Source organism: Abramis brama (assembly GCF_963993115.1).
Source record: "Abramis brama genome assembly, chromosome: 18".
Lineage (NCBI taxonomy): Eukaryota > Metazoa > Chordata > Actinopteri > Cypriniformes > Leuciscidae > Abramis > Abramis brama.
In genome coordinates, this window is record NC_139980.1 from 14,193,882 (window position 1) to 14,208,214 (window position 14,333).

The 14,333-nt window shown below is 39.1% G+C and overlaps 1 protein-coding gene and 1 long non-coding RNA gene across 3 annotated transcripts in view; one reads left to right on the plus strand and one right to left on the minus strand.

Moving 5' to 3' along the window:
• The window catches only part of adcy1a (adenylate cyclase 1a), a 42,326-nt gene extending 35,422 nt beyond the window's left edge, over positions 1-6,904 (minus strand). For both annotated transcript variants that reach the window (XR_014603477.1, XM_084092039.1), the window contains exons 1-2: positions 5,613-6,904; positions 2,830-2,979 (exon numbers count right to left, since the gene is read on the minus strand). Coding sequence is in view for 1 of the 2 variants with exons in the window: in XM_084092039.1 (XP_083948165.1) it covers positions 2,830-2,979; positions 5,613-6,230 (768 nt within the window). In the remaining variant the exon portion in view is untranslated. The remainder of the gene's footprint in view (positions 1-2,829; positions 2,980-5,612) is intronic.
• Positions 6,905-8,501: 1,597 nt separating this feature from the next.
• On the plus strand, positions 8,502-11,221 carry LOC311069114. The gene is made up of 5 exons (XR_014603479.1): positions 8,502-8,735; positions 9,872-10,035; positions 10,220-10,288; positions 10,386-10,482; positions 10,851-11,221. It is a non-coding gene; the product is annotated as an uncharacterized lncRNA (long non-coding RNA).
• The last annotated feature ends 3,112 nt before the right edge of the window (positions 11,222-14,333 follow it).

Consider the following 14,333-nt stretch of genomic DNA (forward strand, 5'->3'; position numbering starts at 1 on the left):
GGTCTTGCTGGCTCTTTGTCTGCGCCTAGTGCTCCACTTCCATCAGCCTCTTCTCCATCAGTTGTCCTCCTGGAGTCGACAGCCAAGTCTTCACCATGGCCCCCCTTTGCCTGTCTGTCTGTGTTCCTAGTTAGTCTGGTTAGTAATTAGATCTACACCTGTACTGTTTTACCTTGATTTCTCTAGTATTTAGTCTTTCGTTTCCTCAGTTCTGTATTCCATGTCATAAACGTTTTGATGTGAGTTATACCCTGGTGATCTCCTGCGTGTTCCAATTTATTCCTGAATGTCGGCTTGAGAGCCTTGTTTGAAAATTATTTATATATGGCAGCAGATCAGGTTCTTGGTCCGAGCAGTCTATGATGTCCTTCCTAGCCCAGCAAATCTCCACATCTGGGGTAGGAACAACTCACCAGCATGTCCTTTGTGGCCTAGGAGGGGTTCCCTTGAGCACATCTTAAGCAGCTGTCCAACAGCCCTGGCGGCACGATCAGGTTCTAAAGTTCATTGCAGAGTCCATGGCCAACAACACGCCTGGCTGCCACCGGAGGAACATCACCTTTGTCAGGGTCGGAGAGCAGCCACATTAACCCCTTTTCTACCGACACGATTCCGGTGTGGGTTCCAGGACTTTGTCTGCTCTCGAACCATTACGCGCATTTCCAATGCATAAAAAGGGGGGTTCCGGGCCAGAAAGATCGGTTAAAAAAATTTGCTGGTTTCGAACCGAGCCAGGGAGCAGCGGGCGTAGAAAAACTGTTGCTGTCTCGTTGAGAAATGTAATAATGTTGCACTACATTGCTCTTTACATAAAGATTTATAAAACTATGTGCACGAGAGAGACCCAGCGTGCGAGAGAGCGAGTGACTCAATGGTTTCAGTTTCTCTCCAAAAAGGATAGATAAGAGTACCGGCAGTTCATGCGAGCTGCCGGTTTGCTCGAATCACTCCCGGTACTGTGAACAGCAAAACAGAAGTGCACAAACACCGGAATGCGCAATTTTTTCTCATAGACTGGTCATAGGCAGGTAAACCACACATAGTAATGTTACATCACCGTTCGCTCCTCAAGTCTGTGGAAACACGCGGTCGGTTCGCAACAGGCTCCAGTTCACCTGGCCGAGAACAGGCTCTGGCTCCAGAATGCCAGCCGGGCTGTTCACCTTGGCTTCGGACTGGGAGCTTCAAGTCGATCTGGGGAGGCAGCTCAATTTCCTGGTCCACATTGTGGCAAGTGCATTGACGTGGTGCTAACATCAGCCACTTCGAAGCAGGTGCTCCCAACAGAGCTCACGGTGGGCAGTGCCGGTCCTCCCTATACGCAAAGTACACAAGTTGCGTAGGGCCCCCAAACCACCAGGGGCCCCCTTGCTCTAAAGAATTTATGATTTAAGACTGTGTTTTAGTTTCTTTCCTTTAAAGTGAAGTGCTGTCACCATACGTAACATCCATATAAGTCAAATCATGTAATGTCACGTGCACAAGCGTCGCGAACAGGCGGCTTTCTGTCCACGTGATCCGGGATTGTTTTAAACGTTTAAATACACGCAAAAATGACAAAATATCCATCTTCGGGACTTTTAAACTTAAAACGCATTCAGTTATGTCTTCAGTGAACATAATAGCTGGTAAAGTAATAAAATGCTTGTCAGTGTATTAGGTCAGTGCATCCGGTCTTAAAGTGAATGCAGCCTAATAAACCTGCCATTTATTCTTAATCAAACAACAAAAGAAAACGAGAGGATCATTCACTGCTCTTCACTATATAATATTAATAACTTTAATAAGAATCAATGTATATTTAATCCATAAAGACTATGCAACGTTTTATTTATTTAACTTTTCTTCCATTTGATTTATTTATTCAATTTCTGTATATTAGGCTATTGTTATTAATATTATTGCAAATTAAAAGTGTTGTTTTACAAAAATATTGTAAAATATAAATTATTCCTATGATGGCAAAGCTGAATTAGCATCATTACTCCAATCTTCAGTGTCACATGATCCTTCAGAAATCATTATAACATGTGAATTTTCTGCTCAAGAAACATTTCTCCTTATCAATATTGAAAACAGTTCTGCTGTTAATACAATAATATTGTATAAATGTGAAAGCCTTTACTATCACTTTTGATCAATTTACTGCAACCTTTCTGAACAAAAGTTTTAATTTCTTTTAAAATATTTACTGACCCCAATCATTTGAACTGTCTTACAGACAGAGATATTTATAACCAGACAGAAGAACATTTAATTTCACAGAAAGAAATACCTGTTTAATTGCAATTCAGTAAATTCCACATCCCGTCATTCCAGTTCAAATTCCAATTTAACTTTTTGTCTAGATTTTTTTTTCTTTGCAAAAACATACACTGTTTTTGACCAGAAAACCCGAGGCAAATCCACACAATAGAGTGGTGTCAGAGGAGGAGCAGAGGGGCAAAAGGGCTCTGGGTCCAGAGTGGGGCTGGTGATGTCATTCTCAGCAGGGCAGATGGTGAATACAGATCTGTTGTTTACAAGCACCTCCTCCATGCTGAAAAGTCATCTGTAAATAATATTCTTTTTTATATAATTAATATATTTAAAAAACATCTCATAACTGTTTTGTGTGTCTTCGAGTACATGCATCTGTGTGTATGTGTTTGCTAAGAAAGCTTGACCTTTAAGCTAGTCGGGGGGGAATAAAAGCAATCTTGCAAGGTAATTACCTGTCAAAACTGCCACTTTAACTTGAGGGAGATATTGAAACAGCTGATCATTTGATCTAAAACATGCAACTGCTTGTTTGAGTGTATGCCAACGCTCATGTCGCGCGAGTCTGACCTGTTTCTCGTTCTCGTCCTCTAGTTGCAGGCGCTGCTGGATGCAGTTTCTGGCCTGTAGGAAAGCCTTCCTCTGGGTGCGCTCAGTAAGGACTCGTACAAACACACCCGACAGATTCACGCCGACCAGCAACACTGCATTTGCTACCAGCTACAAACACACACAGAGAGAAAAATAACAGGATTTGTGTGACCATCTCTGTTTATCGGACCAATGGAGAAGGATTCTGACATTTAAGCAACAATTGGCAACTGAATATGAACTTTCAGTGATTAGGAGGTGTGTGTGTGTACAAGACAGAAAAACAGGGCACGGAGAGAAAGTAGCTTGAAGACGAGACGGACACATATGCCGAGAGAGGGGCCAGTGAGTTCATTTTTTTCAATCCGTCCCGAGATGATAAACTCGAGCGCGGAGACGGACACAAGTTTTGTTAAGCAACAATTGGCAACTGTTCACGCGCGCAAGAGAGAAAAACGGGGCAAGGGGTAGCTTGAAGAAAGGACGGACACAGATGAGTTAATTTTTTTCAATTCATCCTGAGATGATAAACTCGAGTGCGGAGACGGATTAAAACCGCCCATGCTACAGTAGATAGCCAGAGAAACTCTGCAGATATGCTACTGTGACTGAAAGAATCAGCAATTGCCTTGCTTTTGAGACACATCAAACAGGCGCCCATTAAGGGATTTGTATTGTTCATTGATAGAGCAACAGAAAATTAGATTACCCAGAATCCCCTCAACTGGTCTATGCATTCTTTTAACAGGCCTTTGTAATTGAAAGTGAAGGCCATTTGCTTAATAGAACAAAGCCGTGGCATTACTACAAATCTTTAGCGAAGTTTCAAGCCGTATAAATTAGGTAATAAACAAAGTGGCCAGCTTGGTAAAAGGGTATTGGCTATTGATCGGTGATCACTGAAAATGCTTTAAAGTCTTGCAAGATCAGAGCCATTGCAATCAGCTTATAAACGGCTGACCGTCCTGTATTTTAATGCGTGATGTGCACCAAGGTTACACTGTGACAGTGAGTGAGAGGTTATGGAAAAAAACCTCATTAACTCAGCATGTGAGCGGTGACACTTGTGCCTAGATGTGAAGTGTTCTTGAAGTTGAGTGCAATAATGAAATACTGTATATGCTGTGAGATGCTGCCGTTTTAATGTGAAGTGGCACACTGATATTTTTAGATCAGGTGATTTTAATGAGTTTATGTCGATCCTCTTCGCTTAAGGTCTGTGGAGCGTTTTGATAGGATTTTAAGCACTCTGTCTGTCTTTTCAAAGAAATCAAGGCTTAATAGGTCAACAAATCCAGTCCCTGTTCTCACAGGTTCGGTTTTTGATGACGGAAGCTGCAATTTCTGTGTGAGTGTTTGTCACAAACATCACTTAGCATCCAGGGCGGTTGTAGTGAGACATGTGAAACTGTCACGGTGTTCAGTAAATCAGTGGCATAGAGGTTACAAGCTGAACTGAAATGTGTCTGTCTGCCAGAATAAATAAAAGATCAATGCATTAAAATGAATATCATGAGACTTCTCACAGGTTGGGTTTTGAATCAATCTGACCCCAGCGAAAACACAGTTCACTCACTAATTATGTCATCATTTACTCATCCTCATGTTGTTCCATACCTGTATCACTTTCATTATTTCACACTTTCAAAAGAAGATATGTTGAAGAATGTCGGCAACCTAAAAGTTTTGGTTACCATTGACTTCCACTGTATACGGATATAAAAACACATTTCTCAAAATATCCTCATTATATTGTTCCACTGAAGAAAGAAAGTCATACAGTTTTGGAATGAGGGTAAATTATGACAGAATTTTCATTTTTCAAAAGTGAAAAATCTTTCAAGCCATGAAAAAACTAAAAAGAAAAGGTCTGTATGAAATGTCTGTGTGAAAAGTTCCAACCCCAAATTATGTTTACTGTGTTAAATGTAAAACAACATTTAAAACGTACAATGGACTTTTTTTTTTTTTTACTTTTATGGTAAAAGCTGTTCTGGATAAATTTGAGTGAATTGCTTAAAACACTGTAATATCAGACTGTATATCAGACAATTGTGTTAAATGTTTAATTACAGTATATTATTCAAACTCAAGGGTATTTCACTATTGGGTAGTTCTGTCATGTGTTGTGCTATGACAGAAAACAACAGCCTGCAGTGGTTTCACAGTAAAGTTCTGACTGCTAAATCCAATAAAATCTTTTCTTTTTTTTATAGTTTCATATCTTTATACTATGTTTGGCACAGGATTCACAGCTCCACAAGCTGTGGAAATAGCCAAATATCCTTAGTTCTGATATTCTTAATAAAATAAATAAATAAAATCAGTGGTGGAAGTGATTTAAAATGTGCATTTACAATACACACCGTGATATAATCAGATAGTTCCTTAATTTTATGTTGGCTTAGCTACAAATGATTAAGTTGTAAACATACACACCTTGCATTTTTTAGATAAAATTACCAAATTATTCCTGAATGATTGCTGATTTCTGAATGTTTTTTGTTGTTGTTGTTTTTTGGTATATTTTTCCACAAAAGAAGTTCATTCTTACTGACTCCTTTCTTTAGGAGCTGTCCGTCCTCGTTGGTGCTGAAGTCAAACAGGGTGCGCGCTCTTCACTCCACCTGTGTGCACGTGCGGCAATGTTCGCCCACAGCAACTCATGCTCCAGCAAGCACACTTAACCACTAGTGCTTTACAATTTATGACACGCCAAATAAAAGAAACACTAACATGGAATGTTCAATGACACAACTTACCGGTGTCCACACGAAAGGTCTACGCGCCGTAACCGATGTCACCATCACGATGAAATGCGACGCAGCCACCAGGATTCCGAACAAAATCGCCAAGAGCGTCCTGACCGGAAGCAGAGAGTAGGCAACAAACGTAACGAGCATCAGCTGCCAGACACCTTGCTCAGGTGTTGTGCTCGGTGCATCAGGTGCCAGCGCGCCCTGCGTCCCGTGACCCAGCGCGAGAGGAAACGGGCAACAGAGCAGCGCGAACGTGAAGCTGAAGAGCAGCGCGAGTCGCGCGATCTGCTGCAGCTGCGTGACCTGCAGATATTTGACGTTGGTGACGATGAAGAGTGAGGTGAAGATGACGCAGTGGACCGGGTGCGAGCCCTTGGACACGGTGAAGCGCGAGCCGGCGGACAGCAGCTCCACGAGCGCCAACGCGGACGCGGCGAGAATGAGGATTGCCAGCGCTTTGAGCGTGGCGTTCTGCTCGAGCTTCAGGTTGTACTTCTGGAAGAGAGTCTCGAGCTCCTTGCAGTCAAACTCGCGCTCACACGCACCGGCCAGGCAGCGACTTTTCCTCCGCCGCGTGCGGACTCTGGGAAACGTAACTTCCTCCATAGCGGGGCCATTCATACAGCCAGAGCTCTTCTTCACAAGCACCGCATGTCCAGCACTTGTTGTCGCGGTCCTGGCGGCAACTGTCGCGCCTCGAGACGGACTCGCACACACTGACCCCAGCGCTAGACTGTATCTAATCCGCAGCACGCGCCGCCACCATCCACAGGTTGGTGACTGTTGTAACGAGCGCAGACAGCACCCGCCTCCTCTTTTCTCTCCCTCGCGCTCTCTCTCCTCCCTCCTCAAGGCGGTCTCCAGGGAACAGACCACCCGTAGCGTTTGTTCGGCCCCAGAAAGAGGTTAACATCGACCACGCAGAGCCGGGACTCCCCTCTCCGCATCCCACAGCTGCATCTCAGCGCCGCGGCCGGATCACGCATGCGCAATATCAGCCCGCGATTGAGAAACCAAGCACGTCTCCCAGTCCTCAAAAAAAGATAAGACAAGACAGCAGAGTAGCTCTGACAGGGCTCGTCTTAAATGGAAAAACGGCAAGCAGTAGGGCATTCTTCATGTAGGCTATGACGCTCCATCGTGTGTATGAAACGAATGATGTTTTCCTTTCGACTCACCAAAACAGAAATAACCCAGGAGAGTCTCCCCGCCGCGCGCCTATAAATAGCACGCTGATCAGTGGCCTTTTAATTAAGCACTTTAACTCCAGCTCGAGCCTTTGTTTGGAGTGCCGTTACCGATCCGGCAGCGGAGCAGGTGTTGCGGATTACAGATCGCATTCATCTTTTATTCTCGCGCATCTGCGTCTAAATTGATTACCGCCGGGTGCCTAAGTGGATTTTTACGTTGGGACAATGGGGTTGAGGAGGTGTGCCTGACCCTCCATTCATGAAGAGCTTCTTGTGTTCATTTGGCTGCTGTTAAATGGCCTGTCAAGAGAGCGCTCGAGTCCCACTTGGACCTTAAACCCATAGAAGCAGACTACCGGCGCCGTTAGTGACCCTGCTTTCTACTCACAGCCCCCGCTACGCGACCTCTGCCAACAAATAATTCGGTCATAAATTAAAATTGTATTATTAATTAACAAAACAACATAAACGTTGATAATTTTTAGTTTGTTCAAATTATCTAATTGCTAGATCTTAAAGTCTCCATGAAATCAAAATGGACAATTAGGGCCTATATTTTTTATAGAATATCCCAGCTGGCATTCGACTGACCTTAAACGTTTAAATGTGGTTGAAATAATGTCAGTTTATGAAAAAACATTAATTCAACGTCAAAACAACGTTGAACACCAAATGGTTGAAATGGTGTTGTTAACTCACTATGGATTCAACATAGAAATATAAATAAAATTTGAGTTGTACGTCAAATCAACATTATTTTTACAACCATGACTTTTAAACATTTTGTTGAAATATATCAGTAGAAAAATAACGTTGTTCCAACATCCAAACAATGCTGATCAATTAACTGTTGAAAAAGTGTTGATGCATGAATAATGATACAACGTTGAAAGATCAACTCTGAATTAAACGTTTGTTAAGTAACATTAATTCAACGTGAAAACAACGTTGAACACTAAATGGTTGAAATGGTGTTGTTAACTCACTATGGATTCAACATAGAAATATAAATAAAATTTGAGTTGTACGTCAAATCAACATTATTTTTACAACCATGACTTTTAAACATTTTGTTGAAATATATCAGTAGAAAAATAACGTTGTTCCAACATCCAAACAATGCTGATCAATTAACTGTTGAAAAAGTGTTGATGCATGAATAATGATACAACGTTGAAAGATCAACTCTGAATTAAACGTTTGTTAAGTAACATTAATTCAACGTCAAAACAACGTTGAACACTAAATAGCTGAAGTGGAGTTGTTAACTCACTACGGATTCAACATATAAATAAAAATAATTTTTTGAGTTGTACATCAAATCAACATTATTTTTTACAACCATGACTTTTAAACATTTTGTTGAAATATATCAGTAGAAATATAACGTTCCAACATCCAAACAATGCTGATCAATTAACTGTTGAAAAAGTGTTGATACATGAATAATGATACAATGTTGACAGATCAACTCTGAATTAAACGTTTCTTGAGTCATGATAAACGCGCTTTCTAACGTTACATCGTTTTATTTTTTATTTTTTATTGCATAACACATTTGTTACAATTTGCCGAAAAAAGAAATTGATCTTGTAATACAAAAATAATTTAGATACAATTCACGTTTTCATAAGGAATAAAAAAATAAATAAAATAAAAATAAATACACATCAGCCAATAGACGCTTTCTACATCTCCCGGCGTACTTTGAGAGCAACTCCAGTCTGACTGATCATTTTGAAATGGAATATCGTTCAATACAAGAGCTTGATTGGAGGACGGCGGTTGTCCATCACACAAATGTGATTCTATTGGCTCTGACGGTTCCAGACAACACCCGATTGCGCATGCGCGAAGTGGGTCTGTGTGTCGTCATCGTCAGGCAGATTCTGACCTGGACCGGTTCGGAGTGAATTTGGGGGTAACAGCTCAAACGGTAAGCAAAGTTTTTGATGTCACATTTTATAACTAGAAAATTCCTAAATAAATTTGTGTGTGCCTGACTCTGGGCCATATATTAATACGTATTGTGTTAATTAATATTGTGTGTATGGGCAGAGACTAGTTTAACCGCGAACCGCCGTTGTGTGCTATCTAACCGCCGTTATCTCTGTGTGTGTGTGTGTGTGTGCGCGCGTGCAGACTAGTTTAACCGCGAACCGCCGTTGTGTGCTAGGGAGTGTGTGCGCGCTAGTGTTAGGGATGTCTCTGTTGGTCGAACGCGGCACATTGACACACTTTCCATCCACAAACTTTAAAAATAAGGTTGAGATTTCAAATTCTTCTTCCTTCTCTTTTCCAGAGATTTGGAAGAACACGACTTGAAAGTCTCCTTCAACGGTGAGTTGTCCCCATACCTAACCCAACCATCTATTTGAATCTGAAAGTAATTTAACCCTTAAAACAAAAATCATTTACATTTTTGTAAAAATTAAATACAAGTTGATGTGGAAGATATTATTTAAAAAATGATGAGCACAGCCCTCATTTGATTGAATGTTTTTATGAATGATTTTCAAATTGAATGATTTTCTTTATAAAAAATTTAGGCTTAAAAATATTTAGTTTTTATATTTTACACTCCCAGATGTATCACAAAAAATGGAGACGACAAAATGCACAATTACACGCATTGGTGGAGTCTAGTGACTCAGATGAGAATCCAGAACTCAGCAGTTCAATATGACACTTTGCTGATTCTTCAAACTAACCTGATTTTTCACATGAGCACATGTAACACATGTAAGTTTTTTTTTTTTTTTTTTTTTATTATTACAAGCAAAAATAAAATAAAAATTGCTCCACTGGCAGATTTTTCTATTTATTTTGTGAAAATTTGCATGAAACAAGTGAAAAAAAAAGTAATTTTTTAGGTGTCTTATTTTAAGTGTATGAGATTTATTTTGAATAGAAAATAGACATTTGACTAGAAATATCATAAATATTCTTGTTAATATTTTGAGTTTTTGCAGTGCATTTTTATTGGGCAAATGAAAAAACTTGGATTTTGTGGTGTAGAGCGTACTCAATACATTATAAAAATAATAATCAATCGCTTCTTTTTTTGGCTAGAATTCCAGAAGAGAGTTCTTCAGCTCCTTGTCGAAATCAAGGATACAATTCACGTTGCCACCTCATCTGCTGGAACAAGTTATGAAGTGAAGCCGGCAAACACTGAAGAAGAGCTTGAAGCTTTAGAGAATCGTTTGGAGGACAAGAATGAGGGAGCAGAACTGGTAAGTTTTAAATAATTAATCTTGTAAAGTGCTGGCAAAGTTTAATTATGACAATTGGCTTGTTCACTTTGGTGACCACTACAAACTCCTCGTTCTCATCATGTGCCTGCTTTGTGGAGGTCTGCACTCTACTGACCACTTTTTCTGGTTATATTTTTAATTTCTTGTTTCTTGTTCTTTTCAGAGTAAACATCTGAAGACGTTGGGAGGCGTTGATGCTGCAGACCATGTGAAGAAGTCAATGGCTGCGCAAGTAACTTTATGTTCCTTTTCCTCACTCTCTGCTACATTTTCATAATGAACTTGATTGCAATATAATATTCTAATATAAATCTGTTTTACCATGGCAGAACTATGACAAATAAAATGATGGCCATAATGAGCCTCAGAGGAAGAAGTGGGAAGGTTGCGGGTTCATGAAGACCCGTCTCTACAAGATAATCTATGGTGAGTTTGCTTTAACATAGTAGTTTTGTAACAATGTTTTAAATAATTGAATATAGTAAGCAGAATAATAATTAATAAGAAATGAAGAAATCATTTTAGTTGGAGGACTCTACAGAGCATGCTCTAATATTATATATAATACTCCATTCTGGGCTCTAGACTAACTTCTCTACCAGCAGCACTGGTTCCTACCAACTGCCTTTTGTTGCTTGCCCAAGCACATGATTATCAATGACCTTGCACATTGATAAATACTAATTTATATACTTGAAACATTGGCAATTCCACAGAAGTTGATATTTGCAAAATATTTTAATTTGAGAGGTTAACGTTTGCTAATAATGATCTGTTTTTTCCCCCCTCATCAGACGCTGTCTTGAGCTCATTTGATACAACTACAACAAAAGCAGACGAATACATGGCCAAATACTTGAAATATGCACCAGAGAGGATAGGTGGCGGTGGCAGAAAGAAGTAACAAGAAGGGAAGATTTAACCAGCCGTGTTCAATGTTGCCCAATGTTTGGGCCGTTTTTCTAAAGGTTAAAGTTCGACACGTGTAAAATGATGTTGTGTGAAATGTTGGCACACTTGCAGCCATGCAATAAAGCACGTTTCTTACGTCAGTGAAATGTCTTTATTAATCTTCTTCCTGGTCTTGCTTTGACCAATTGGCTTCTTCCTAGCTGACTGTGTGTCCGCAAACTTAGTGTTTATGTATCCATTTCAAGGTGTTTGGTGTTATTGTTGAACAGATCAATACTTTAGTGAAAACAGTGTAACAAAATAAACTGTTGAAAAGCAGGACTTTATAGTGACGTTGAAATTTCAACGTTGATTGGATTTGCAAAATCTAAACCAAAATCAATACTGATTCAATGTTGGCGAATTCACCTATGTTGAGAAACATGACGTTGGAATGACGTTGCTATTTCAACGTTGATTGGATTTGCAAAATCTAAACCAAAATCAATACTGATTCAATGTTGGCGAATTCACCTATGTTGAGAAACGTGACGTTGGAATGACGTTGCTATTTCAACGTTGATTGGATTTGCAAAATCTAAACCAAAATCAATATTGATTCAATGTTGGCGAAATCACCTATGTTGAGAAACGTGACGTTGGAATGACGTTGCTATTTCAACGTTGATTAGATTGACGTTGGAATGACGTTGCTATTTCAACGTTGATTAGATTTGCAAAATCTAAACAAAATCCAACGGTTATCCAACACTGACACCTGACGTTGATTCAATGCTGACTCTACGTTAAAATGCCAGCTGGGTATGTAGGCTATTATAAGAGAAATTAACCGTGCACTTCATTATTTTATTTTTTTACGGAGCCCCTAAAGGGACACCGTGAAGATAAAAATATGAGTTGAAGGAAAAAAATATGTGTCAATACTTCAAATGCATTGCGTTCCCCCGAGAAAGTTTGTGTTCCCTCGCAAAAAAAAACTTTTGCATTCTGCCGAGAAACTTTGTGTTCCCTCGCAAAAACTTTGCGTTCGCTCGCAAATAGCTCATCATAGTCCTACATTTTTTTTCTTTTTAAAGAAGCCTTTTCACTCTGATAGCCTATAGCTATGTCACAATAGGGAAGAAAAAACTATGGAACTTCCGTTTCCCGATCACACTACGATAACTGTAAGGACAAAGTTTTAAAGAAAATCAAAGTGTGCACACCACAACAATAATAAGAGAAATTATATTGTTGGAATCACTTTCAGAGCGTTTTTTTCCAACTGACGAATGATAAAAACATTGAAAGCCAATGAAAATGCATCAGACTTTAAAGTGTGCACTGCAGTTATGTTTACAGGATATGCTGCATGTTTTTTTTTTTAAATAAACATAGGCTTAATGCTGCTGTGGACACCTATAGTTATCATTATGGTTATCGTTATAGTTTCTGTTCTTGGTTTGAATGAGCCTTTTATAATAAAGCAGAATATAAACCAACAAGAGCAGATCGGAGCATTTCCATTTCTCATTCACTGTTTTAATGACCCTCTCTGTCATTAATTTTTGTCTAAACCTTTGTACTTCTGCTTTTATTTAAAAAATATACCAATTATGCCTAATAACCACACGCAAGACCATGTAAACACTTTAAACGATGTTCAAGCAGATTATTCAATGACTTCAAAACCAAAATTTCACATTAACGTGTTTTCCTTGTGTTATCAGGTTTTCAAATGGACTCTTTAATCTCCAAATCGTGTCAGTATAGTTCTGCTGTCTATTCAGAATCGCCTGAAGCATAAAAATAACCCAGAATCATCTTTTTTTAGTAGCTTGGGATCAAAAAGACATCATTCAATCAAACCGTAACACGATAGAGGAGGTTAGACGCACGTTGAAATACTGAATTGTGTGTGGGTTGTGGCAAGGGAGCATGCGTGTATTATTTATGAGCCCTTGATTAAACATGACTACGGCTTGTGCTGTAGTGAGTATGATCTGTAACTTTATATCCATCTGGCTGCTCCTCAGATTTATTGTGAAGAAGCTGTTTAGATTCAGTAAGTACATTTCAGATAAGCAGAGCTGGCACTCAGCAGAACGGTAACTGTCAGAATGATCACAATACATAACCGTTAGCACCTCTGAAGCAACCATGAATCTCATAATTGCGATAATTAAAGGCTGACGTCTAATCAGGCTTCGGAGAGACTTGCAAGTGATGTTCTCTTACAATTTATGACATTAGACTTCCTTCAGTGGCAATCACTCAAACCTGCAGGGCAGTTAGAAGTTATTTTAGTCCATTCCTCAAATACAGTTTCAGTTCATGTGTATTTTTGGGGCATCTTGATCGCATGGCCTGCTTTTGATTGCACAGCATGCAGTAGATGCCCTTGTTGGCTGGTAGAGCCGTCCCAGCACTTATCCTCATAAAAAGTCTGTCAACATTATGAATTTAATCTAAACCCTACTGTGCCTTTTCAGCTTATCAGGTATGGCGGATTTAGTCATCTAATTTATTTTAGACTGCTTTACTTTTCTTTTTAAAGAAACAGATTTTATTTACACCAGACTTTCAACTTATTTTAACATAGATTTATAGATTGATCTGTGATTGTGATTTGATGTTGCCCACTGTTTGCTAGAGGCGTTTGAGTGATTGATTTTTCAAAGTTGTATTGACCCCGACAACATCTCACACAGATGCATCTGATGGAAAACATTTTGACCAGAATTGAATAGTGTTATTAAGGTGAACCACCAGCGGGAAACTGTTTTTAATTTGCACAATTAAATTAGCAAAAAACATGCTTTTGAGAAATAGCTATTAATTGGGAGCAACAGGTCAGGCACATTTGGCTCTTTCTGTTCTCCTCATTTACTCATCAATCCATGTATGTCAATATGGGGGGATATTCAGGAACTTTGTCTTGAGGGGGTCTAGAAAACAGGGGTCAATGCTTATAACTGTAATTATTCTTGGTCCTGCGAATTCAAGTGACTGAATGAGATATTGCAAATTATTGCTGTAAAAAACATGACACAAAACACTAGCAATGTTTTTGAACAGGACAAAATCTAGAAATAATATTATTAATATTATTTCAAAAAGGTTCAAAATGTTGTATTTCAATAGTGCACTTAATATACACTACTGTTCAAAAGTGGGGACAGATTTTTTTTTAAAAGAAATTATTATTTTTATTCATCAAGGTTGCATTCAATTTATCAAACGTGACAGTAATTACAACATTTAAAAAAAAAAATTTCAAATAAAATGTTTTTTTTTTTTTTTTACACCTTCTATGCATCAAAGAATTCTGAAGTTTATAATAATAAGAAATGTTTCTTAAGCACCAAATCATATTAGAATGATTT